Source organism: Strongylocentrotus purpuratus, unplaced genomic scaffold (genome assembly GCF_000002235.5).
Source record: "Strongylocentrotus purpuratus isolate Spur 01 unplaced genomic scaffold, Spur_5.0 spur5_scaffold_14, whole genome shotgun sequence".
Taxonomy (NCBI): domain Eukaryota; kingdom Metazoa; phylum Echinodermata; class Echinoidea; order Camarodonta; family Strongylocentrotidae; genus Strongylocentrotus; species Strongylocentrotus purpuratus.
The window spans coordinates 12964040-12989941 of NW_022145599.1; the positions used below are offsets into that span (position 1 = coordinate 12964040).

General features: G+C 38.0%; 1 protein-coding gene across 1 annotated transcript; it reads right to left on the minus strand.

Annotated features, from left to right (window-relative positions):
* Positions 1 to 5666: 5666 nt before the first annotated feature.
* LOC580307 (eukaryotic peptide chain release factor GTP-binding subunit ERF3A) lies at positions 5667 to 22780 on the minus strand. The gene is made up of 14 exons (XM_030984226.1): positions 22459 to 22780; positions 20758 to 20928; positions 20040 to 20156; positions 18222 to 18255; positions 17722 to 17799; positions 16767 to 16947; positions 15342 to 15496; positions 14008 to 14245; positions 12651 to 12731; positions 11503 to 11604; positions 10168 to 10239; positions 9457 to 9546; positions 7072 to 7240; positions 5667 to 6253 (listed from the first exon to the last, which is right to left on the minus strand). Exons 1-14 carry the CDS (start codon positions 22655 to 22657, stop codon positions 6213 to 6215), a joined length of 1728 nt encoding a protein of 575 aa, XP_030840086.1. The 5' UTR covers positions 22658 to 22780; the 3' UTR covers positions 5667 to 6212.
* Between the last annotated feature and the right edge of the window lie 3122 nt (positions 22781 to 25902).

Genomic DNA, 25902 nt, shown 5'->3' on the forward strand with positions numbered 1-25902 from the left:
GTTCCCTTCAAATAGAATTCTTCAAAACAATGTTACATTTATTATGAAGTAAAGTACATAAGTGTCCCCGTCAGTTTTCCTCATTTTTCTCTCTGTCTTTGGCAAATGCATGAAGAAAAACATCCATGCTAGCTCTTCCTGTCGTTTCAACAAATTTTCAAGTTTCTTTTTACAATATCTATTGTTTCATTTTTCCTGCAAATCCTGCTGCACATACCACTTCAATCATATTCTAATACACATCGTTCACAAGCAAATGACACACATAATCAATAAAACTAGCATTCTTTCAATCCTTTGAAAATTATGACAATTTCATAAAATGTATCGAGACCTATGGCAGAGCTCAACAAGTATACAAGACAAAAAGGGGATCCCCAATATTTTGCTTGGTACCCAAGGAAAAAGTGGGAGTACTGTCCCATTCTTAGAAATGTATTCAATGGAAAAGCATGTATTGAATTATGATAACCCCTCTCTCTCTCTCTCTGTCTTCTTCTCTTTCTGCTGTTTTCCCCCTTTTTTATATTTGTCACTCTCTCATTCTTATTTTATTTATGTATCATCCTCATCTTGTCATCCTGCTACCGTTTCTTATTTGTCTTTGTCTCGTTAATTGTGTTTTGATTGTCTGTCATGTTTTGTTTTATTCCGTAATTTAAAAAAAATTTAGTTATGTATGAAGTTAATTTATTAATATTGTGCGAACCTACACCTAACAGGCATTGCTTTCAAGTAGGTTTTTTTTTTCATTTCCTGTAACCAAATAATTTTGCATTACAATAACTAAAAAACAATGTCAAAGAAATTTTAAATGCTAATTTCTGTTATATCATTGTTTATTATTGTCTGTCATTGTTTATATTATGTGAAAAGAAATGAAAATAAATTTGTATAGAGCGACTGTATAGAGCGACTACTACTAATTTCTTCCTCATGCGTACATATACACTACACACAGAAGAAAATAACTAATACGCCATTGTTTGTTTTGTAAGATATCCTGATTTATTTCTCTTAATAAAGTATAGTCATAAGAAACAATATCATATCAGAAATTTATACTCAGAAATTTTAAGAGAAAATATTTGAACCTAGTTTCTCATAACGTGGAAAGGAAGAAGAAAATTCACATTGCTTCTTCCATAATAAAAGAAAAGAAAAAAACATATACTGTGAATAGATACACAGAAATGTGTAATAAGGTTTGCTAATTTAGTGCTATATCCACATTTAAGTTCCAGTAGGTACACACAAGCATCGTATTCAGCAAATGCATTACATCCATCTGGAAATGCGGGTTCACATGCAGATATCATAAATGTCACTACGTAATTTAATCAGAAACTTAAAGCTACGGTACGTTTATTTATTGTTTTACATGTTTTTGTTCACATATGCAGTCCTAAAAATGATTTTAAAACCATATTTCTATAATATATGCCGTGTCGACTGTGTATGGCATGATCGACTATACGTTGTTGCATGAAGTTAATGAGATGAGAGATATTCTGCACTTACATCTAAGCATGGCTTCCCCCAAACTCCCCTCCCAATACTTTCACAGAAAGTGATGCAGGCATGCTCAATACCTTGGATAAGTACATAACGTTTTTTTCCACATAGGAAAGTGGAGAGCATCTTAAAAATAATGTATTCTTATATATCACGAGGCAACACCATTTAAGAGCAACTCTGCTTTGTGCTTTCGTGTTCCTTAATGGATCATTTATCTAGCAGGTGAACATATAGGGGGAGAAGAAAATATAATAGAAAATATAGTGGAGAAAAATTAACATTTATGACTGGAATACCTGTCAAATTACAGCCAGTGTCAGAGTGCTGTATCGTTAACACAGGGCACCGAGGACAGATTTACGGACGAGGATTATAGTCGACCCCGACACCACAGGTCTCTCGGAGAAGACCTAAAGCCGTTGGTCCTCTGATTGCTTACTAAGGAGCATTTATGCTTTCTTAGCAGTCAGGTAAGCAATCACCACTACCGCTGCACAGTATCACTGTTCTTCTCAAAGTTCTCACCACCAACAATGTTCAACAAAGCACCTCATATATGAATTGTTCCTCCAGGATCAGAATTTGCCATGATTTTTCTGACAGAGTGGAATGTCCTTCCCACAACAGCACGGCTATACTAAAGGCTGAAGTGACCCATTGGCAACAGAAGTAGAGTTAGTGGCCCAAATTCACAAAAGAGGTTTAAACCTTCATTTACATAACCCATGGTTTAAAAATGAGCGCAAAATAAGCGTACCTTGCCTTGCGCGCGTCTAATATTGGACCTCTTGACTGTGTTGCGTTTATTTTGCGCCAATTTTAAACCAGGGGTTATGTAAATGAAGGTTTAAACCATGGGTTAAACGTAAACCTCCTTTGTGAATTCGGGCCAATATGGATAAACCAGTGGTATTTCAAGCTTTCGAGAAGTATATTGCCTGTCTTCAAGCAGTCTTAATTAAGTTATCTTTCCTCTATCAACTATGCATATGCAACTTGGAATCACTGGAATACTTAACAGAAACATACAGCTTTGGAGCTTCCCTTCCCTTTCTCCAAGAAATTAGACAGATTGGTGCATCTTTGCAAATATAAGTATATATATATATGACCTATGAAGTGTGGACAGTATTTGTTGGGGCCCATTAATGATTTGATACCAACATGGAAACCATGCAAATTCTTTTGTTTTTGTTTTGTTTCACTGATTTTTACATACATTTTCGTACCCAATTTAAAATTGAGAGGGTGTATATAAAACAATTCAGCATTTACCACAAAATAAATTAAGACACGTTGTGGACAGAATGGATATTTCTCTTTTTTTTCCTGTCAAATTTAGCTAATCACAATCAAGGACCTAAACAAAAAATACAAAAAAGAAAGAAAATCTTTCATCATTAAGAACAAAGAAAAATCTTGACAGGATGACATTGATACACACTACATCAGTTAAGTGACATCACTAATTTTAGTTAATCTAAAATATTCATAGTGGGGTGCAGCATTTCTATTAATAATACCTTAATTAATATAAGAACAGAATAATAGATAAATATAAGCCAAGGCTGTGATTGTCATTTGCACCTTGTTAATAACTAAATATATTTTGTTATTTCAAAAGTATTTGCCCAGTGTGGTCTAAAGAGGGGTTTAAACATGTACATGTAACAGAGATAGTTTTAAATCTTTAATGTACAGGTTTGAAAATTAGCTACAGGTTTTCATACTCTTTCCATGTTCCAATTATAAATGTTTGAAGTTTTGTTTGTGGAGCGCCCTGTTTTGCCCATTACAAACAGCGCTATACAAAGAAAGTAATACTTCATCCAATAAAGATGAAAGCAACAAAATATAGTAAAGTAATTACAAGGTTCCCACAACCTGGACTTTGTTTACATGACTTGACAAGTTTCTAGTCAAGTTTAAACCTCTTTGGAAGTGCTTTTTTTATGACATAGACGGAAGCATCTTCAACAGGTTAAAATGACATATTTGTGGCATTTTTACGCTATATTATCACAAAATGACTCTCATCATCATGCTCTTACTCAATTCAATTTGAGTTTTGCTCTTTTATCAAACTACCATCTTTCAGGATATAATGTTACGACTAACTGACAAACAACTTAAATATACATGCACTTCTGGGATACATCACTATTTAGCAGGTCATTATCACTTGTTCATTAAACAATTTTGTTAAAACTTTGGCAGTGGACACCTTACCCTTACGGTTTTACAAATGGTTGGAACAGCCGATGAAAAATCCATTTAAACTCATATTTTACTGAAGGGTGGTACATAAGCAACAATTTAAAGCCTGTCTGCACTAGCTTGGCCAGGGGGATTAGACCTCCCTGCAAGGTTACTGACAGGTGGTCTTCTCATCAAATCAGCTCTCAAATAACATAAGAAAAAGAGCATCATGGGGGACCAACAGGCACCTGTTAGGCATTGTTTGCTATGTAGAGGGCGCAAGTAGCTATAAGTAGTGCAGTGGGGCTTTAAAATGAACAGGACATACTTAAATTGATCATGAGCTATGCAACATCCACACTGTTGGCCAGTTCCTTTCACAAGCACCCTCCATTTTTAAAAAACATGTTATGTGTACATGAAACTGACTCTAGAATATTAAAGTGATGATAAATATTAAGCGGAGTCTGTAGGGAGAAAATAAGAAATGCAGAGATATCGTGCAGACTTGAAGAGTCAGAAACAATGATGTGATGTAAAGAAAAAAAGAGAAAGTGAAGGAGAAAAGGGAAAGAAAGAGAGAGAGAGAGAGAGAGAGAGAGAGAGAGGGGGGGGGAAGAGGAGATAGACTGCAAAAGAACATAGTTTGATTCCCCAGTAGTAGTAATATAGTAGTAATGATGATGCCGCCTAATAATGGCTGTTATTTTCACAACAGAAAAAGTGAACAATGCTTCTGGAAATCTACGACAGAGGCACGACACGTTGATGTCTGCTTTACATGATTGGAACGAGTGAAATAACTACAGTTGGGAAAGAATATATATATCTATTTCCAATTTAAAAGACCTTAGCCTTGCAGTTTCAAAATATTCAGTCTAAAGCCACAAGTTCCTTGACTAACCACACTGTACTTCTTCCTTCCCTCCTGCATCTTGCAGTATAGCATTAGTCATTTTTGCAATTTAGAAGGCAATGACGTCATAGAGGAGTGAAGAGACAAACAAAAAATTAACTAATTCATGTAGTGGTATCTACAGTGAAAACATTTATTACTCTTAGAGAATAGTCTTCACAATACAACAACCAAGATTTTATTCACTATCCAAATACTACAGCCATTTAACCTCGTTTAAAAAAGAAAAAAAAAAATCAAATTCCACAAAGAGCAAAATCGACCCCTCAAGGCTCAAAGTACATCTGCAGTGGTCCACTCATATTACTACTGTTTTCCAACCTCTCTTTGTTTGTGCTCTTAAGCATTGCAGGAATTATACTGGAAGACATCTCCAAATGATCGAAGCAAGGGTCAACAAACCTGCACTTTATTCCAACTACCAGCCCATCTAAAGTGATACCACAGTCACATCGGCGAACAGACACCAGGGGGCGTTTCACAGAACTTGTCATCAGTGACAAATGACAGTATTTTGTTATACGCTACTGAAATCCTTGCTTCTGATTGGTTATTAGCATATTTGTCACTGATTTTTGTCATTGGAAAAAGGCTTTGTGAAGCGGTTCCCAGGGGGTCGTTTCAAGAAACCAACTTCATGACAATAGTATCTTTGTCCGCGACCTACGGAGATGTCAGGAAGCGGACAACGGAAGCGACGAGTCTCGTGTCGAGGAAGTTGTCGTTCCTCCAGGCAAAGATGGTTATGTGAAACACTTAGCGGACAAGTCGAGTGACAGCGTCGAGACATTGTTGATCTTGTACATATGATGGTTTTGTGAAACAACCCCCAGACTGACAACAGACCAAACATGAATCAATTGCTTTGAAATCAGTTTTGAGTTGATTTGTCGGTGTGACTGAGGTATCTGTCTTGACATGCTCCTGTAAACTACATTTCTTCCTCCACTAAAAATGCCCCCTTTCAATTCAAACAAAGACTGCATGTGACAAGTAGACAACGGGATGATAAACAATAAATAATACACACAGATTCTCTCTCCAAAACAAATTCATACTACGGGAATATTTTAATACGTGTTGATCGATTCCATTTATACAACATGGACTGGAATAACTATTTAGGGCTCCTGAAGTCCATGCAAGCCGTGCGTTTGTCATGTCCACGTTCCACTTTGTGAGCTCTGTATTTGGCCGCTAAATAGCTAGTAAGGCACACCTATCCCTACAGGCTCGCATGTCAAGCAACCATCTCCATGACGTTGCTCTTCTCGTGTTTCCTTATTAGAGCACTGGCTTCTCTGAAGTCCTTGACCGTTCATCAAGATTGAACAGAGCATGTTCGCTTGGAGTGAGAGTGAACAATGAAGTGTTTTGATGGAGTTGCTGCTTCTGATGTTGCCGTTGTTCATTCCAGGTGATGCAGTTTGCCCCAAAGGATAGTGTTTACTGGAGTGCACTTGATGTGAGGGTCACCACGAGGTGTTTCTTGCTTTGGTGGTGGCTTAGTTTGGAACTGTTATTGGCGATAAGTGTCTCGGGTGTGACTCGTATTGCGACAATGTCCGGTGGTTGAGATCTACAGCAGCTTCAGCACCTTGCCGATTGCAATGGTTTTACCTGCAAACATGAAGGGATCCAAGACAAGAGAAGTTCTGTTAGGAATCGCATAATTAACATTTTCACAAACTAATCACATGTGCAACAAGAACAGCTGGTAGCAGTAAATATCAACAACAACAAAGAAAAGATTTAGGAATGAAATACTTTTTTAATAACCTACATGTAAACTGACATTTAAGACGGCAAACCATGGACTTATAATTACTCATAACAAACCTAGCAGTCGGTGGATTCTAAAAGTAGAATAAATAAGAGAAAAGGAGAGTGTGAAGATAAAGAACAGATAGACAACTATGAAGGATAGATGAAGCATATCCCTTCAACAGACCTGCCAACCTCTGGAGTTCAAAAAATGTATTCTTTCATCCCAAAAGTTGTATTTTACTGACAAAAATTGTATTAAAAAAAAAAAAAGGATAAATGCCTCTTACAGTTCCTACATACAGGAAGAAATTTGTTCATGGATCATTGGTTGAATATGCATCACTTTGTCATGACTGGTGTGTTTCATGAAAAAATGAACATCCCCAAATTGCTGATGTGAGATGCTAGAAGGATACTTTACAAGACAGAATTTTTTTTTGGAAAATCATATTTTATTGAGGAAAATCGTATTGTAGTATTTACTTCTAAAATTTGTACGACATACGATTAAATCGTACTGGTTGACAGCTCTGCTTCACCCTCAACAAGAACCAGCCCATCATATATTTGATATTTATACAAAAATGAACTGCATGAATCGAAAAGAGCAAAAGACGCATATCCTGGACAAGAAATCAAAATCTGCATCGGCACCGAGAAAATCGTTATACCTTCATCTCTGAGAGTGAAGCGGCCCATTTGTGAGAATTCTTTGAAGGTTTCCATACAGAGGACTCCCGTTGTCTCCAGCCTTGCAATGGCTACATGATCCTGCTTGATGAAGCGCGGTCGCTGCTTCGTCTTGGCCCCCGTCTTCTTGTCTATCAGAGCAATGATTTTCTGAATTACGGAATGAAGAGAAAGAGACAAAGTGGTAATGATAATGTCCTTTGGCAATACATTGATCTACATTTGCCACACTCAAGCCAGGTGGGGTAAATGGGTACCTGGTAGGATTATTCCTTGAAATGCACTGTGCGCTGATAACAGCTACGGGAGCTCAAGCTAGGGTAATCATTTCCAAAGCTCTTTGGAAGCGCATAGAGATGTTATTTCATAACATATTATGCGCTATACAAGAACTGAATATTTTTATTTTTATACCACAGATAGTGAAATTACCAGAGGCAAGACACCAACATTTTCATCGAAGATCCAGATGGAAATTTTAGGGGTTCAAGTACGATGAATCCCATTAAAGACTGTCAATACTACTCCCAGAAGGGATTAGACCACACAGCGAGGTCACTGACAGGTGGCTATCTCATTAACTCAGCTCTCAACTAACATCAGAAAAAGAGGATCATGGGGGACCAACAGGCACCGATTGGGGAAGTTTTCTATATAGAGGGAGCAAGTAGCTACAAGTAGGACAGTGGGGCTTTAATGCCTATGAAGGTTGATCAATACAATATCTACACATCCTTGCTGCAACAGTCAAAGACCCTAGTATCAATTGAAGCAAAGTATATCGACATCCTTAACCAAGAGATAACTTCCTTCTATTCTACAAACCTTCTACTTACAAATTAGATTTGTCTTAGTTCCCGCCCCCCCTCCCCTTCATTCCTCCTGCAACTCTGCGTGTGTGTGTGCGTAGGAAAACGCCAGCAACCGCGGACCACTCCATAGAAAACTACCTCAAACCGCGGATGTACCTGCAATGGGGGACCGTCCACGGTTGCGATACCGGTTCCGCCGTATCAAATTTACGACGTAGGGGGCGTTTGAATATTAGATGTCACAGCGTGTAGGCAACATCGACTGGATCAGTCCGATGTGTATCGCGAAATGTCACAGAGCCCCCTTTTGACTGCGCGGGAGAGGTGCTCGCTACCTGGATCATCCCATAGGAGGTACGTCCGCGGTTTGATGTAGTTTTCTATGGAGTTGTCCGCGGTTGCTGGTGATTACCTACGCACACACACACAAGTACTAAACTTGGTCCGCGGTTGACGCCATTTCCCTGTAGTGGTGTGTGAGTGTATTTTAATGTTTCAATCCCATGTGATTATTTGCGTCCAGTCTAGGATCGGCCTTCAACGTCACCACCCAAAAAGACGCGACTCTGATTGGACCCAGGGCCCCGTTTCATAAAACTTGTTATCAATACCAAGTTACAATAACTGTTTAATACAAGCTCCTGAAATCGTGGCATCCGATTGGCTGAGAGCAAATTTGCCACTGAAAGTTAGCATTTGTTATTGATAACAACTTGAATGAAACAGGGCCCTGGGTCCAATCAGAGTCATTTTGTAGATGAAGACAGAGAGCTGATCATACCACGAAAATATCCTCTAGATCCACTCCCAACTGCCAAGTGAACGTTTCTTCTGATTAGCATATGAAGTCGTAAAAGCCATACCGTATTTGCCGGCGTAAAGGCCGCAGTATTTTTGGAAGAGAAAATATCAAAAAGTCGGGGTGCGGCCTTTACGACGAAAGAGTAAAAAAAAAACGAAAGTCAAAACCAGCACGAATTTCCACGTATGGGACTAGAAACGGTAAAAATAACAATACCACTATGGTACAGGAAATTTCCAAACATCTTACCGACAATTTTATCTTGCATTGTTGACATGAAGACGTAAATAAACGTCCTAACACAATATTTGCTGATAGATCTTGATCTAAGTTCGTGCCAATGCATTGCAAAAGTAAAGGAAGGGACCGTCTAACGGAGCTGCCGCGAACATCCATCCAAAGTCGCCATTTTGTTTTTCCATTTCATGCAGTTTTGCATTACAGCGTACATTGTGGTAGGGGAATATAGGACACCAAACCTGCCTGCGATCACTTTTTTAGCTAAATTTCCGGTAAATTATAAAAATATGGATGAATTTGGTATCAGTTTGTAAAAAAAAAATATATAAGTTTTGAGAAAATTATGATTATTTTGTTTTGTCCGTTTGTTTTTTTTTCCTTTTTTTTTTTCCTCTTTGAAATGTCAAAGTTGGGGTGCGGCCTATGTGGCGGTGTGGCCTTATCGCCGGCAAATACGGTAGTTACTTTGGGTATCTGGTCAACCCTCGACAATATGCAGAGGTCATACTTACGGTGATTTGAACTTCCTCACAGGCATTATGGATGTGAAGCACTGCACCATAACCTGGACAGATAATGGACTTATATTCTACAATTGCAATCTGTAATGAAAGAAAGAAGAAAATGCATGCATAAATTTATAATATCAAAATACAGCAATACTAAACAAGCCTCTAAATGACATGGATTAAGTCTTTCAGTAATCCCGCCTACGATTCAAACAAACTAGTCGCAATTTTTTCTATCACTTCCATTGCTTATTCAAATTCCAAGAAAGTATGGCTTCCACGGTTTGTACAAAAATGAGGAGCCGAATTTTTGGACATCATCTTCGGACGAAAATATCTTTCCTGTACAAAGCTTTCATAGTTTTCATAGTTTAGACCTAAAAGTCTTCTACATAATATTTCATACCAAATATAACATTTCGACAGAGCGTTAACTTAAAATGATACTGAATCGTCAAAAAAAAATATATAAGAGAAACTAATTGGCAACAGGCTTAAAAGCCTTGAGGGTTGAATTGTCCTTCAGAGCTAACAATTAATCTTAGATACTAGACAGAAGTTACGAGAGGGCATGAAATCATCTAAAATGAGCTTCTTGTAGCATGGAATAAAACAACAATAATTGCTAGGGCTTGAGTTCAGGATTTTGCCTGAAGACTGGCACCCCTGATTAATAACAACATGTTGTATCCATCATCTTAATGTGAAGCTCACCTGTGCATCAAACATTTTGGAGGTATGGCACACATCTGTCGTATCACACAGGACAAAACCAGGACACACGTCCTGTCAAGAAGAAAAAATCCATGACAAAAGAAAACTATTCAAAAAACAATAGAAAACAAAAACAAAACCTGCTGCATCTGTATCACTCGAGAGTAGTTTGTTCTTATGATTATATTGCAGGTATAGCAAAGTATACATCCCGGACACAGCACTAATGTCTTTTGGTAAAGCATTAATCTACATTTGCTACTCCATACCCAGGAGAGAAATGGGAGCCTGGTAGGATAACAAAAGCCTTAAAGGTACTATGTCCCTTTTGCAGCCAACCTCAAATGCTGCAGAACTTTGCAGGAATTATGAATATGTCATGTATGTCCTATCTGTGAAATTTAAACGTTAGCAGTGTCCTCATATTCAAATTATGCAAGGAAAACCGTTTACTTGCTAGACTTCACTGCCAGACACTATTGAGTGACTGACTGGCTTTTTTTCTTCTTTGGTAATAACATACATGAAAAGAGTTGTAAAGGGTACATGAGTATTTTTCTACATCAATAACCCACTTCTTGTGATGGCCAAGATTAAACTGATTGAATCTTTGGGCAGCATAAAACGTATGACCATTCGGTACAATTGTCTGAAAATCAAGACTATTACTTTTGGGCTCTATAGCCCTAAAGTCGATTTGACAACTAATAGTCGTTATTTTCCCACTTGAAGACATTTTCAAGCCCCACCTTTTTTAGGGAAGTTCTAAATTAGTATTATCTTTCAAATGCAGTTGGAATTTAACTTTTTCATTTTTTGGGCCTGCAAATGGGACATAGTCCCTTTAACAATGATAATGCTCATAAATTATCTTTCACCTTTCCCAAGAACTCAACCTTCTCTTTAATGATTTCAATTTACAATATATCTAAGCCAACTGTATTTGAAGTTATATCATTCAAACACCATTACGCGTAATAAATGAGGCCCAAATCTACCAGTATCTGGTTTGTACCTTAAGCATACTTCATCACAACAGAGCAAAATTATCACAGAAAAAAAATTCAAATACTATAACTTCTTTTTAACTGACTGACATACCAAAATCATCCCCTGCTCAATATTCACTTAACTGGGCCCTGTCTTAAAAAGAGTTGATATCAGTCAACTATGTACATAAGAGATAGGAGACCTCAAACTTTTGATTGATAAGAGGACTTGCGATTGATCCAAATCAATCACAACTGTTTATAAGACAGGGCCTCATCGGTGTTGCATGTTAAAGAAAAAATTCATGTTTTCCTTTACAATGATATATCTTGCAATAACACTTACATCTTCTTCTACCCCCCTAACTTTTAGTTTGACGTTTTCTCCTGTTCTTGCAAAGTTGGTTTCGTCTTCATCTGAGATGATTTGAAGGACTTCTACGTTTGTCTGTAGGAAGAGAAATACAAGTCAGGGAAATAAAACATTACATTTTGTTTTCTAATTGGAAAGGTGGCACCCGGTGGGCTAATTAAAGGCCGTCTGAACTAGTTTGGCTTAGAGGGATTATACCTCACAGGAAGGTCACTGACAGGTGGCTATCTCATCAACTCAGCTCTCAATTTACACAAGAGGATCATGGGGGACCAATGGTCACCGATTAGGCATTGTTTTCTATATAGAGGGAGCAAGTACTGACCTGCCAACCTCAGGATTAATCCCAAAAGTTGTATTCTACTGACAAAAGTTGTATTCTTAAAAATAAACACGGACTGTTACGTGGATCAATGCGTCTTACAGTTCCTACATACAGGAAGAATTTTTTATGGATCATTTGTTGAATATGCATGATTTCGTCACAACTGTTGTGTTCGATGAACCAATGAACATCCCCAAATTGCCGATGTGAGATGCTTGTAGGATACTTTACAGGACAGAATGGGCATTTTGCCATTGAAAATTGCAAACACACACACACATAAAAAATAGAAAATATATATTTTTTTTTAATGAAAATCGTACTGTCGTATTTGCTTCTAAAAATCGTACGAAATACGACTAAATATATGTACTGGTTGGCAGGTCTGCTAGTAGCTACAAGCAGTACAGTGGGCCTTTAAGATTTGGTTTCTATTTAAAAATCTGTTAATTCGATCCCTTATGATCATGCTGTCATAGTTGAACTAAAACAAACCATTTCTTTCTACTTTTAGAAGATACCGTAATGTTAAAATATGGCATCACTTGTTTCAAATTTTATGAATAATTCATGGCAAAAATTGCCTTTTAACAACACCGGAAGTTACATGACACACTCAGCAAAACTAAACGTATCAATGTGGTCTCCATCCACATATTCTTTATCATACATTACATATAGTCAGTTCAACTCGGTAACAAGGTCTTTGGGAAGAATATGCATAAATGCGAAGACATCTATAACAAATCAACCCATGTTTTATACAAGATGAAGATGAAACAACGTTCAGACTTACTTTGTTGGGCATTAGGGTATATGTTCCTCCTCTCCGTAAGTTCCCAGATTCCACCTTACCTAGTAAGATCGTACCCATGTCCTGTAAGAGAGAACGAGAGAGAGAGAGAGAGAGATGAGAAACATACACAGATGAATGATAATCAGGGGGGAGTTTCACAAAGATCCTAAGTTGAACTTATCTCTAAGTTGGACTTAACCACTGTGGAAAGCCATTAGCATCTTTGAAAATATTTTGTAAAAAGTTATTTTTAAAAGGCACAAAATGTAGAATCAAATCATTCATATTTTCTATTATCAAGGAGATTTCATTTTCTTGATGTGAAATATGAAAAGTCAAAAATACTAGATGTTTCTCTTTGGAATAGATTTTATTTTAAGGCTATAAATGGCTCTTCATAATTTGTTAAGTCTAACAGAGTTAAGATCGGTATTAACCTGGAAGTCAGGCAGACACTGGAATTCTTCTGATGTAAAAGAGAGGCACTCATTGCAATGAATGCATACTTCATACTTTAATAAGCAATTTGCTGTCATATAAAAGTTGAGTGTCACTTTAACATTGAAAAATAACATGATGTGAAAATAAACAATTTCCTGACTAAATAACCTTTTATTTGATGCTTAAAAGTAATCCAGGTTTGGTAAAGGTGATTGGACTCATTAAAATGTCATCACTTGGTGCGCCTCTAAGCTCAGTCCAAACAGGTTTAAGCTTTCAAAACATTCATAAATAAAAATGTAAAATTGCTCATAGCAAAGAACAAAAACCCTCAATCGGCAGCGAAGAAGCAAGACCAGTCTCAAGCTTCTGATATCTGGGGAGTGTTTCACAAAGATCCTAAGTTGAACTTATCTCTAAGTTGGACTTAACAATTATGAAAAGCCATTAGCATCCTTGAAAATACTTTGTAAAAGTTATTCTAAAAGGCATAAAATGTTGATTCAAATCATTCATATTTTCTATTATCACGGGAGATTTCATGTTCTTGATGTCTTGAACAGTCTAAAATACTTGAAAATTTGCTTTTGGATATATTTCATTATACGGCTACAAATGGCTCTCCATAATATTTAAGTCCAACTTAGAGTTAAGTTTGACTTAGAATCTTTGTGAAACATCCCCCCCCCCCCAGGTCTTGACCCCACAAACCGATTCATTTCCAAACACGTGCAATCAAAGCTTTCCTCCTTGTCTCAGTCTCATCAGAAGAAGGAATAAGAAGTTGGTATAAACAAAAACAAAAGGTGAAGTTTTGCCAGGGAAGCAACCTCTCATGCCCTATCTTGAATACAGCATTGCAATGGCTGGAAAAGCGGCATCTCGGAACAGTTTCGATGACGATGATGCGACTCACCTTGTACCTATCTGTGATGGGTAACCGTAGAGGTCCCTGAGAGTTCCTGGCAGGCAGTGGGGGTAGATCGTCTATGTACTTGATGAACGGTGCGCCGGTGTACCAGGGACACTGGTCGGACTCCGTCTTGAGGTTGGCCCCCGTGATCCCCGACACAGGAATGAAATGAATGTCTTTTTTGGGATTGAAGCCGACCTTGCGGAGGAACGGAAGCAACTTCTCCTTGCACTCTTCGTACCTGAAGCAGAAATGGAAATAAGTCATGTAACAGAAGGTTGTAATGTGAAGTATTAAAGCCGCACTGTCCTACTAGTAGCTACTTGTGCCCTCTATACAGCCAACAATGCCTAAGGGGTACCCATAGATCCCCCATGATGCCTTTTTCTATTGTTAATTGAGAGCTCGTTCGTTCGTTCGTAAAAAGAATATCAGGGAGTACATCATCTAGATAGGAAGATCCTTATTTAGCCATCTGATTGTCTCATCATCAAGGTCTCAAAGTCCAGAAGCACTGTGAGGGGATTTGTAGATAGGACAATCATCGATCACATGATCCATAGTTTGGATCTCTCCATTGAGAGCTGATTTTATGAGATAACCTCCTGCCAGTGACCTCACAGGGAGATCTAATCCCTGCCAAACTAGTGCAGAGGGGCTTTAAAAAGGAATCACTGGCATTTTCGGAGTTCAGTGGCTTTGAGGCATTTTACAGAGTGCTAGAGATATGAATGACTGCTCAGTTTGTATTTGAGCGGAGACATCTTAGCCAACTCGACAACTACATTCATATTTTCTGCAGTCAGGTTACTCTAAAGGAGGATTTCACACTTACGTTTCTTCACATCTAAAGTCTCGTTCAGAAGCGACTTGAAAAAACTTTTTTTTATATATAATGACAGAAATATAACACATTTTACATGTTTATATCTTATATCACATTTCATTTGACAGATCAACCTTGGAGATTCATCAGTGTTCTCTCATCCAAACGGAATGACTCAGCTCATTAAATACAGAAAGAACACCACACTACTTGTGTACACTCTGAAGAGAGAGAGAGAGAGCTAGAGGGGAGGATGCGAGAGGAAAAGAGAGAGAGAGAGGAAAAGAGAGTGAGAGAGAGAGTGGAAAAGAGAGAGACAGACAGATAGAGGTTTGGGGAGAGGGGGAAAGAGAAGAGACACTAGAGAGGGGAAGAGAAAGAAAAGAGGGGAAGAGAAGGCAAGGAGGGGAAGATAAAGAAAAGAAGGGAGAGAGAAAGTGAGAGAAAAGAGAGAGAAAAGAGAGAGAGAGAGTGGACTTTGGGTCCCTGGCTCTTAGGATGATAATTTTACCTTTTGACTGACCACTCTACTGTATGGTCATCCATTTTATTAACGAGAATGACTAGATGCTTGACTCCTGCCGTCTTCGCTAACATTGCATGTTCCCTTGTCTGACCTCCCCTTTCAAAACCTGTTTCAAATTCACCCTTTCGGGCAGATATTACCTATGGGGCAAAAAAGAAAGAAAAAGAACATTAGTACCCGTACAGAGTGCATTAGAGATAATACAAAACTTATAAATTAGCTACATTATATCAAAGACTGGTGATAAAATTTGCTTCAAACCTCATAAATTAAAAAAAAGAAAAATACAAATTTGAAATAAATGAAATGAATGTACAAAGGGCATTTTATCAACTGTGCTTCTCTTTACCCATGTGTACAAATGGGTACTGAAACATGGGGTTGAAAGGGGACCTCAGTCTATTTTGTTGCTCAATTGTTATGCTTTCAAAATTCTTGTTTTATTATATTTTATCTACAGTGAATGATAGAAATGGAAACAATTCTTATACCCTAGGGCACGAAAAGCTTAGAGACATCATTGATTTAGCTCATGCTGCAATCATACTTATAAATCTTTAGGTCAGTCAGGAATCACATGAGGTTTACAAGCCGATCACACGTCTGATTAACAAGATATTTTTGATTGGAATTAGAAATTTCAAAAACCATTTTCACAACAGTTTTTATTACACCTCAGTCTATTGGGGAAAATAAGTATGGTAAACCCAATCACTCAAAGACTTTTTTTTTTGTTGAGGCATATTAGATCATTTTGAAGTGCAATTTTTTAGGGCTTCAATATTACACCATATTACAGACGCTGATAAAACATAGGGCAACGCATCTCAAGTTCGGCATTGTTAAACAATGCCTTTAAGCACTATATAAACGCGGAATATTATTATTATTGATATTTGTCCCTGTTCACCATGCTTGGCGGGAGTACCATTGATCAAGGATTCAGTGACGCAAAGACGTAACTCCATATTTTGCCAAAAAGAGAATTTGATATCAAAATGTTCAGAAAAATGTGGGCTTTCCAGGAACCACAAAGACTTAACTTCACCCCAACACCCCATTGACACTATGAACATCTCGGACAATGAAAGCGGACAAAATATACAGTTCCTCAGGTATACAAAGGAACATCCCTTTACTGCTATTATGTAAAAATGTGTAGAACAGGTGAATATGCATGTGACACCTGTTCTACACATGTTTACATAATAGCAGTGAAGGGATGTTCCTTTGTCTACCTGAGGAACTGCATATTTTGTCCGCTTTCATTGTCCGTCATGTTCATAGTGTGAAGTCAATGACTAGTGAAACATAGGCCAAAGTGCTCAGTGGCACATGAACCACTTTTTCTCAAAATGGCCAAAATGGAGTTACGTCTTTGTGCCACCGACCCCTCGTAATCTCACTCACCAGTACAGCTAAATCAGCTTGGGCAGCACCACCGATCATGTTGGGTACGAAGCTTCTATGGCCCGGGGCATCCAGGATTGTGAAATGTTTCTTTTCCGTCTCAAAGTACGCTCGCCCGACCTCCACCGTCTTACCCTTATCGCGTTCCTCTTGGTTGGTATCTAATGCCCATGATAAGTACCTATGGATCAAAGAAGAAGATAAAACATGAATATTTGTAAATCATAAATAGTTTCAATAACTTTTTTTCTAAAATGTTGTGTATATCATCACACACAAAATATTTGGCAAGAAAGAAGATTATATATGTACAGTGAAACCTGTCTATTAAGTCCACCAAAGGGAGACAAAAAAGTGGTCTTTATAGACAGGTTGTCTGTATGTACAGGTTCCTTTAGAACAGGTTTCAATGAGAAACCATTTTCAAGGGAAACAAAAAATGTGGTCTTTGTAGGCAGGTGGTCTTTCTATACAGGTGGTCGCTAAAGCAGGTTTGACTGTAACCACATTTCTATTTTAAAACATGAGCCCTAGAATGAACTAGACAACTCAAAATATTGATTTTTCATTTTATAGTATTATACCCGAGGACCATTATGATCTGACCATTATCTAAAATCACAGAGAAGTTCAGCTGTCTCTTATATTTACAATAAAATAGAACCAATAATTACAGCTATCAAGGTAAAGACAGTGGTTAAACAAATGCCTTTTCCTTTGAATGCCTTCCAATTTGTGATATAATAAATGGAGTGCACCCAGATTCCTTTAAAAAAGTTGAGCTTATTTTTGTTTACAAGTATAATTCAAGTCATGCCCCGTTACTTGCCACATATGAACACCCTTCAAAGATATGTTTGGTCCTTTGGCACATCATCAATTGATGTCTTTTTGATGACGCTCATGAGTTATCCTTGTGTTTTTCTTCCTTTTGTGACATCATGAATCAACTTACCAACTCTCCCTGTTCTTTTCTTTAGCCTCTCTTTCATATTTTTCTAGTGTCCTCTTGTCTACACCTCCTGTAAGATACCTGTAGGTTTCACATGAAAACAAGATTTACAATGTGGTTAATCTTCATGCGCGATTGAAATGATATCACCAATAAATCAGTAAACAAATTCATTTTACTTTTAAACGGTCTTTCAGAACTATACAATTTGGAAACTCTGAAACTTAACAACACAGTTCCAAGCAATTACATAAAGAGTTATCCCAAAACTGATGCCAACCAATTTTGCGAACGAGTTATTTCAAATTAAATTTTAATTAAAAAAAAGAAACCTTTACCATTGAATTGCATCTCTCATATAAACCAAAAAACAAATAAAAAGGAATATCTCTACCTTATAGTATACTTATCAATCATCTAAAATTACATCAATTCAAAGTTTGAGATGTAAATTTTCTTCTCCATCAATGCCACCCCCATCTTCCTTATATATTTATACTTACATTATATGACCTCCAATGGTGGATTTTCCTGCATCTGTTTGTGTGTGTGGGGGGGGGGGGGGAGAAAAAGAGGGAAGATAAGAAGATAATGTTTTACAGTAAATACATGTATATAGAATAACTGTTAAGAGCTTGCATGAAATTGCTGATATGGACATGAAAATAGTGTATTTTATATCTAACACTGCATTACCAATTTAGAGACTTTATTGAATAATGACAATTAATTCACTCATATTCAAAGAGTGGCACAACGTACTGCATTGGAAAAAGACAACAAAAATTCTGCCTTTTCTGCACATGTATAATATCCTATAATTCCTAGCATTATGGGTCAAAAGATAATGCACAAAAAATGTTACTAAAAGGAGACACTGAACTGCATCATGCTATGGGATTAAAGAGGACATGGGAATGAATGTATGTATTCTTATAATAACAACATGATTCCTCCCATTTTGATGATATGTTCACCCTAAATAAATCCTCTCATACGTACGCAACTCGGCATTGTAATGACATGCAACTTGCCCCCTCACTTAATTCAGTTAAGAGGAAATTGAAATTGTTTCTTATACTTCCTTACAATACAATTAATATCAGTGCATTGTCAAATCATGTCTTGCCTTCATCAAATCCTTCCTGTCGTGTCTTTCTTTACGCTCTATATCTTACTTTAATTATGGTCAGTAACCCTGCTTTATGCACATCGTGTGCTCTCTCTCCTTTCTTCTCCTCTCACACCTCTCCTCTTTTTTGCTTTACTCTTCACATATGCTGCAAATCTTTCTATCCTTGCATTTCTCTTTCCTTGCTTTATTTTCTGTTGTCTTATGTTTTTTATTTTTAATATACGTTAATGTCTTATCTGTCAGTCTTCACTGTTCTGTTGGAAATGAAAAATGGGGAAAAAAATGGAAAAAAGGGAAACGCTCTCGGCGGTCTCGCCTGCATAACGCAATTCAATATGATAAACCAGAACGTCAATGACGTAGCGCTCATCTGCATCTCGCAACAACAAATATCGTAAATTTTATGTGGTACACTTTTAAACTGGTCAAGAAATAAAAATTTGATGCCCTGGAAGGGACATAATTTCATTTCATTTGCATAAAGTACCATAAACAATCAATGAAGCAAAATCTCACAATTCTGTGTAGAAGTTTAGTGTTCCAAGTATACTAAGCTCTACCAGATAAGGCAAACCAAATCAAAATCGGTCAAGAAATGAGGGAAAAGAAGCAATTTTTGTTATTTTTGGAATAAATTTGCATAAATTACCATAATTAATTAATGGAGAACAATTTAAAAATTCTGTGTAGAAGTTTAGTGTACCAAAGTTAGCTCTACGATAAAAAGCAAACCAAATCAAAATCGGTCGAGAAATGAAGGAGAAGCCTTTTTTGTGATTGCCAATAAATTTGCATAAATTAGCATAGATAATGAATTTCACGATTCTGTGTAGAAATTTTAAATCCCCCTCCTAGCCCTATCATATGAAACAATCAGAATCAAAATCGGTTGAAAAATAACGAAGAAGAAGCATTTTGAAAATCTTGATGTTGATGCCACAACAAAGTCTAAGTTTGTTGACCTTGAATGACCTTTGACCTTAACTTAGTGACCTGAAATTCTACTCACATGATTGGGAATACTTGATTACCCTATAGTCAAAGTTTCATTGACTAAGAACTTATACTTTAAAAATTATATCAAAAATTCGTCGTCGCTGTCGCCGTCACCGGAAAAGCGGCGCCTATGTCTCGCTTTTTGCTACGCAAGCGAGACAAAAATGAAACTGAACTGAATGTGCCTTACCAACGTGACCAATGAAAACAACATTAACATGCTCCTTCTTGGATTCTGGTTCTTCTTCTCTAACAGCTTGTTGCTTGGAAGGCTTGGGTGCGATAAAGGCTTTCATTGATCCATTATCTGTTGAAATTATTTTAAAAAATGCAAATCTATCAATCCATCGTATCAAAACATGTAACAATTGTTACTACTAAACATGCTACAATAAAAAGTCAGGCAAACTTAGGAAAAGCAGTAGAATATAACTATTCACCAATTTCAGTTGTTGTGACCGACATGTTGAAATGTTGATGAAATTTGGGCAAAGTCTGAATACGAGTACATGCAGACGACTGCTGGCTGCAGATGTTGGGCAAATGAGTTTGTAACTAGAGACTGTAATAACTAGAGAATACAAATAGTATCTTAATTATTAACTGGATAATCATTCTGATCTCTAAATAAGCCCAATACTGTTCCGTCCATCCCTTTTTCCTTCTTTTAGACAGGGATCGATTGTAGTAGACTTGACAAAAATACAGGGGCGCTCAGGGCAAATTAGCCCCCGAAATGCCAAAAAGAGCCCCCAAAATGTGCGTAGAGTTCAATGCAAAACAAATTAAAGAGTGTTATTTTCAAGCAAGCATATTTGAAAAGTAGCCCCTGAAATTTTTCAAATATTTTTTTTTCCTCTGCGTCTGTCTTGATATGATTTTTTTAATAATAGGGGCACCTATATTACCCTTGACAGAAGCTTCTGGTACAGGAACTTCATCCTCTTGCATGGCTTCCTCTTCCTCTTCCTCCTCCTCTATTTCCTCCTCTAGTTCCTCCTCCTCCTGTTCCTGCGCTTCCATGACGACTGCATCCTCGTTACCGAACCCTGCGCTGTTCTGAGCTGCATCTGTTGGTACTGAAAGGACACAAGAATATGGTACACTGTACTTCAGAGTTCTTACCAGTGTAGAGCGGCCTTGGGAGTTGGGGACTCGTACCAAGCATGGAGGACTTCAAAATAAATAAAAAAGGGCAATTTCTCCCTAACAAGAGTACGTACCTACAGTGTACATGCATAACAACCAGCACATCTGTTAATGCATACATTTGGGACAAACTCTTATCTTCAAAAACCATCCCTTCGGATGCCACCAAAGGTTCACTTTCAAGTTTTCAACCAAGGATAGATGCAAGTACTATTCTTGTTAGCAGCTGTTAGCTTACTTTTGGTCCAAGTTGAGGGGAAAATATATATATGCCTTGCACCAAATGAAGGCGGGGGGGGGGGGGGGGGGGGGGGGGGGGACCGTGGTGCTGGCCGGTGGGTGGTGGTAGGGGAGGGGGTACATATCTCCCTCCTAATCCCCCTACATTTGACATGACTGAGCAAAAGAGAACGTTGAGCACTGCTAAGAACAATAGTTTATTTTTCCACTCGTTTTTATTCCATCCTGATTTTGTTTTCATCTCAACTGTATTTCTAAAATTCAAATTTTAAGACTTTTAATCTAGATTTAATTTAGATTTTTTAATCAGATAGCTAGTGAATACTAAATTCTAACAATTTCTTTTTCTCAAAATACAGTCTTCTTTTGATGAAAGTTTTATCAATTTCATGGGCAAGTTTTGGAAATTATTTTTCATCAATGGATAATCAAACATGTCAACAGACATGGGGAGAAATTCATTCAATAACTATAGTAAAGACCTAATGCTTAAGTTCAAGAAATTATCAAACCTCATACACAGACATACAAGAGTAGGCAAGAGTCTTTTTCTTTTCGTAATCTCAAAGCTTTCAGTCTTTAAAAGTTTAAACAAAATTGATATTGTGACACTGTGGCTTTCAAAGAATAAAAGAAAAAGAAACAAAACAAAAAATGAGACAAAACAAAAATGAGACAAAACAAAATCTTGGTTCAAAAGTATAGAGGCACAATCAAGACCATCATGCTCATCCTTTAAAAAAAATTATGTAAATACTTACTACCGGTACTTGTTCGTGCCCCCCCCCCCCCCCTTCCTGAAAATATGATATCTTTAATTTTAATGAATAAACTGTTTTAAAATATAAACCATCAGGCTTCAGTAGGGGTCTACATGTCAGTACAAATCACCTTAAAGTTTCACATCAATGAATCTATCACTCATCATTAAGTCATCAAATCTCATCATGTAACTCCATTCATTTAATTTTCAACATTTTTCATCAGACACTGATTGGCAGTGACTCATTCATTCATTCATAAATTGCATTCATTCATTCATTCATTCATTCTCTTCCATCTCATTCTCAACTTTCACCAGCCATTTTTATGAACTTGCAATCAATATACAGAAGACAAAAAATGAGATGGATACAAAAGTACCCCCAAAATACGTCTCTATTCATGAAATATAGCAGCGTAACAAAGAAAGACAAAAATTATGATTTTAGTCAAGTTACCATTCCCTGTGGCATCTAAATCCGGTTTTGTGTTTGTGGCATTGCCATATGATGGCACAAATGCCGGTGCATTCATGTTCGGTATGAAGGGTTTTGCTGCCACATTTAGCGACGAAAACTGGTTAGCAAGACCGGGTCCGGGATCTTCTATATCGTCCCAGTTGTCCAGACCCGACGATTCATGAGGATCTGCGGCCATTTTTCGAAATATTTTATTCCTACAGTCAGTAATCGCACGGGCACTCGACGTCGAATGATGTGGTTTCGTTTCAATGAATTAGTCACACAGCGCCTCAAAATGAACCTCTATCACACGCGCACTAAGCTATCAAAGATGGCCTACTCACAGCTAGGTCGGTAACACACGTGCTCGATCATTTCATCACGGAATATCGAATTTTGATGAGTCGCTTTTCAGTTACATAAATTATTCTATGTAAGTACATTTTTTTAAAATAACGTCAAAGCAAAAAGCAAATTCATCTTTGAGAAGGTATTTTGCTTTTTAAAAGTTTTTTTGTAAGGTAAATATTTATTTTATTTAAGGGGGAAGGTGAAAGGGGGGCATGCACCCCCACGCCCCCGGATCTGCCCCTGCATATCTTCCTGTATATCTTGGTCCGGGATCTTGGCCTCATTTAATTCTCCACCTCTATTTGATTTGAATTGTTTTGTTTTTCTTCTGTAAACCAATGACGTATAATTAAATGGTGGGGCGGAGGGGGGTGGGGGTGGGGGTTGCCCACCCTATAAATGGGAGAGAGGGTGAGGGCTGATGGAGCGATGGATCATGGATGGGCAGTGATCGAACCACATGAGGTGGGGCAGGCTCAAAAAATTACTCTGAGGGTAACTATAAATTGCCCCCTTTCTTTGAGCATTACAACTGCATGGCCCTATAACTGGCTACTTGTTGGTCTTTAACCTTTAAAAATAAAAATTGAAACTTTAAATTATGAGCCATTCATAGTCTGCCAACATGTGCATCTTCAAAAAATTGTGTGACATATATAACTTACCATAGATCTATGAATAAAGCAAATGTTTTGTTTTGTTTTGTATAAAGGTACAGCTACAAATTCAGTTTCTAAGTCACACTTTACTTACCATTTGTATTAATATTTAGTTTTTGTATTATTTCAAAGAGTATTTAAACATCAAGGAATTTGTACATAAACATTTCTATTTTATTTCATTATGGAGTTCTTTAACAATTGTAAAATGTAGGCCTACTATTTTCACTGCAGTTTTCTCTTCCCCTTATAATCTACCCCGTATTGGCTACCGCATTGAAAAGCGATATATCACCGAGTAGGCTATCTTTGGCACCATAACTTCATGGATCCCATAGACGACGTGTATTATCGGAATCGTAGCGCTAGCACACAAAACGTATACAATCTAGCATGTGCAGTCTTTGCTCATTGTTGGTTTGACGTCATCACTGACAATGAGGGCAGTCGTCGTGTATTGCGCAATTTCTGGAAAACCACTGAACTTTAGTGTAAAGTTCAAATGGGAAAAATAGAGCGATGTCATATTCGTTTTCTAACCTTTTCTATGAAACCGCCTACACAATGATTTTAAACATCCGTCACTTACGGTCACTACGTGAGGAATAATTTCTCGGTTGTCCAGAGATAACAAACAGTGAGGGGGAGTTGAAAAAAGAGAGATCAATATTATCGGGGGGGGGGGGGGGTTGCGTATCCCCGATATTAGCATAATTAAACAGCCCTTCGAAAAAAAGAAAACAAATTGAGTTGTAGTTTTATCTTTGGTATGTGGATTTTCAAATTTTCAATATCGTCTTTTCGAATCAATCAAGACACAAGCATGTAGAAAAATAGCTAGAAAAAGGGGGGGAAATTATGAAGAGAATAATCTCAAGCCAATGAAAAAGTTGGGGCGGTGCAAAGTGAAAATTAGAATATCAAATCAGTACCCGTCGGAAGGGGATTAGTGGCTGATGGGGGCAGGTGTATGGCACATTGCAGGAGCGGTTGAGCGTCTTCGAAAGTGGGAGGGGGCACCAACAAAAAAGAGCACTTACTTGAAGAGCGAAGGGTTCATTGACTGGGGTTCCATTCAATGGCGTACGGATTGAGCAAAGGATGGACTGTTTACTTGTCTAAGTAGGCCTCGATTTGGAGGGAATTAAAGATCGATGCAAACATTACAGTTCCATGAATTGAGATCGAAGAATAAATTGTTTTCATGATAAGAGCCGTAGAAAATTAAAATCCCTTAGCGGCAGTGGCGGATCCGGGGGGGGGGGGGCGAAACGGCCGCGGGCCCCCCTATTGGCGGCGCAAAAAAAAAAGGAAGGAAAAAAAGAGGAAAAAAAGAAGAGAAAAAAAGAAAGGAGAAGAGAAGAAAATAAGGAAAAGAAAAAAGAAAAGAGAAGAGAAAAGAAAAGAAAGAAGAGAAAAGAAAGAGAGAGAGAGAGAGAGAGAGAGAGAGAGAAAGAGAGAGATTAAAGGAGAAAACAAAAAGAAGAAACCCCCCCCCCCCCCTCCCTCCCACTCTGAGGTCGGAGGGACCGAATTTGTGTTCCCAAAATCTCCGGTAAAGGGGTACTTTTCACGCAACAAAGTCCGGTCCGTAGATCACCCCCCCCCCCCCCACTTTGAGAACGGAAGGACCCGTGCGTGTTACCAAAATGTCCGATAAAGGGGTACTTTTCGTGCGACAAAGTCCAGCCCGAGAATTGTAAAAAAGGGGGTGTTTTTTTTTTTTTTTTCCTCTCATCTCTTTGGACTCCTGAGAAATTATTCCAAATTTAGGGGGGTACAGTGAGCATTTTTCATGATTTAGGGGGGTCTCCAAGGCAGGAAAAGCCCGTGAAAAGCCCGCGAAAGGGGGGTTCGGAAATGTTGCCAGTCCTCAGATAGGGGGTGCTTTCAAAAAGAGGGAACAAGCATAATTATGCGTACCCTAAATAACACTGAGTGGGGGGGGGGGGCGCGCAGATACACACAAATCCGGCCCGTACTGACTTTACACGCCGGAGATAGAGGGGTGCTTTCAAAGAGAGGGAACATGCATTCGCGTACCAACACTGAGTGGGTGGGGGGGGGGGGAGTCGGGTAAGAAAGGGGAAAGACAAGGAAATGACGCTAAGTGACAGTAACGACGAAAAAGGGAAAAACTGTAACCGGGGGATTTGGGGTCATTCCAGAAGGCTTTGGAAACGTTATTAAAGTGGGGCCGGCCGCATAAAATCTCGAGTCGCGGATTCAAAGTTAAACGTTAAAAACAGCCGCTGCGCTACAAAGGTCAACACTCTTTAGTGAAAAATTTGAAAAGGGCGCAATATTTGGGATGTCTTTTAAATAGAAGCTATATACTCAACAGTCAAATTTTAAATTAACGGTAAAGGGGCCGCTTCACAACTCTTGTTTTGCCCTTCATTTGGCTTCAGCTCACGTCCCCCAGGAAATT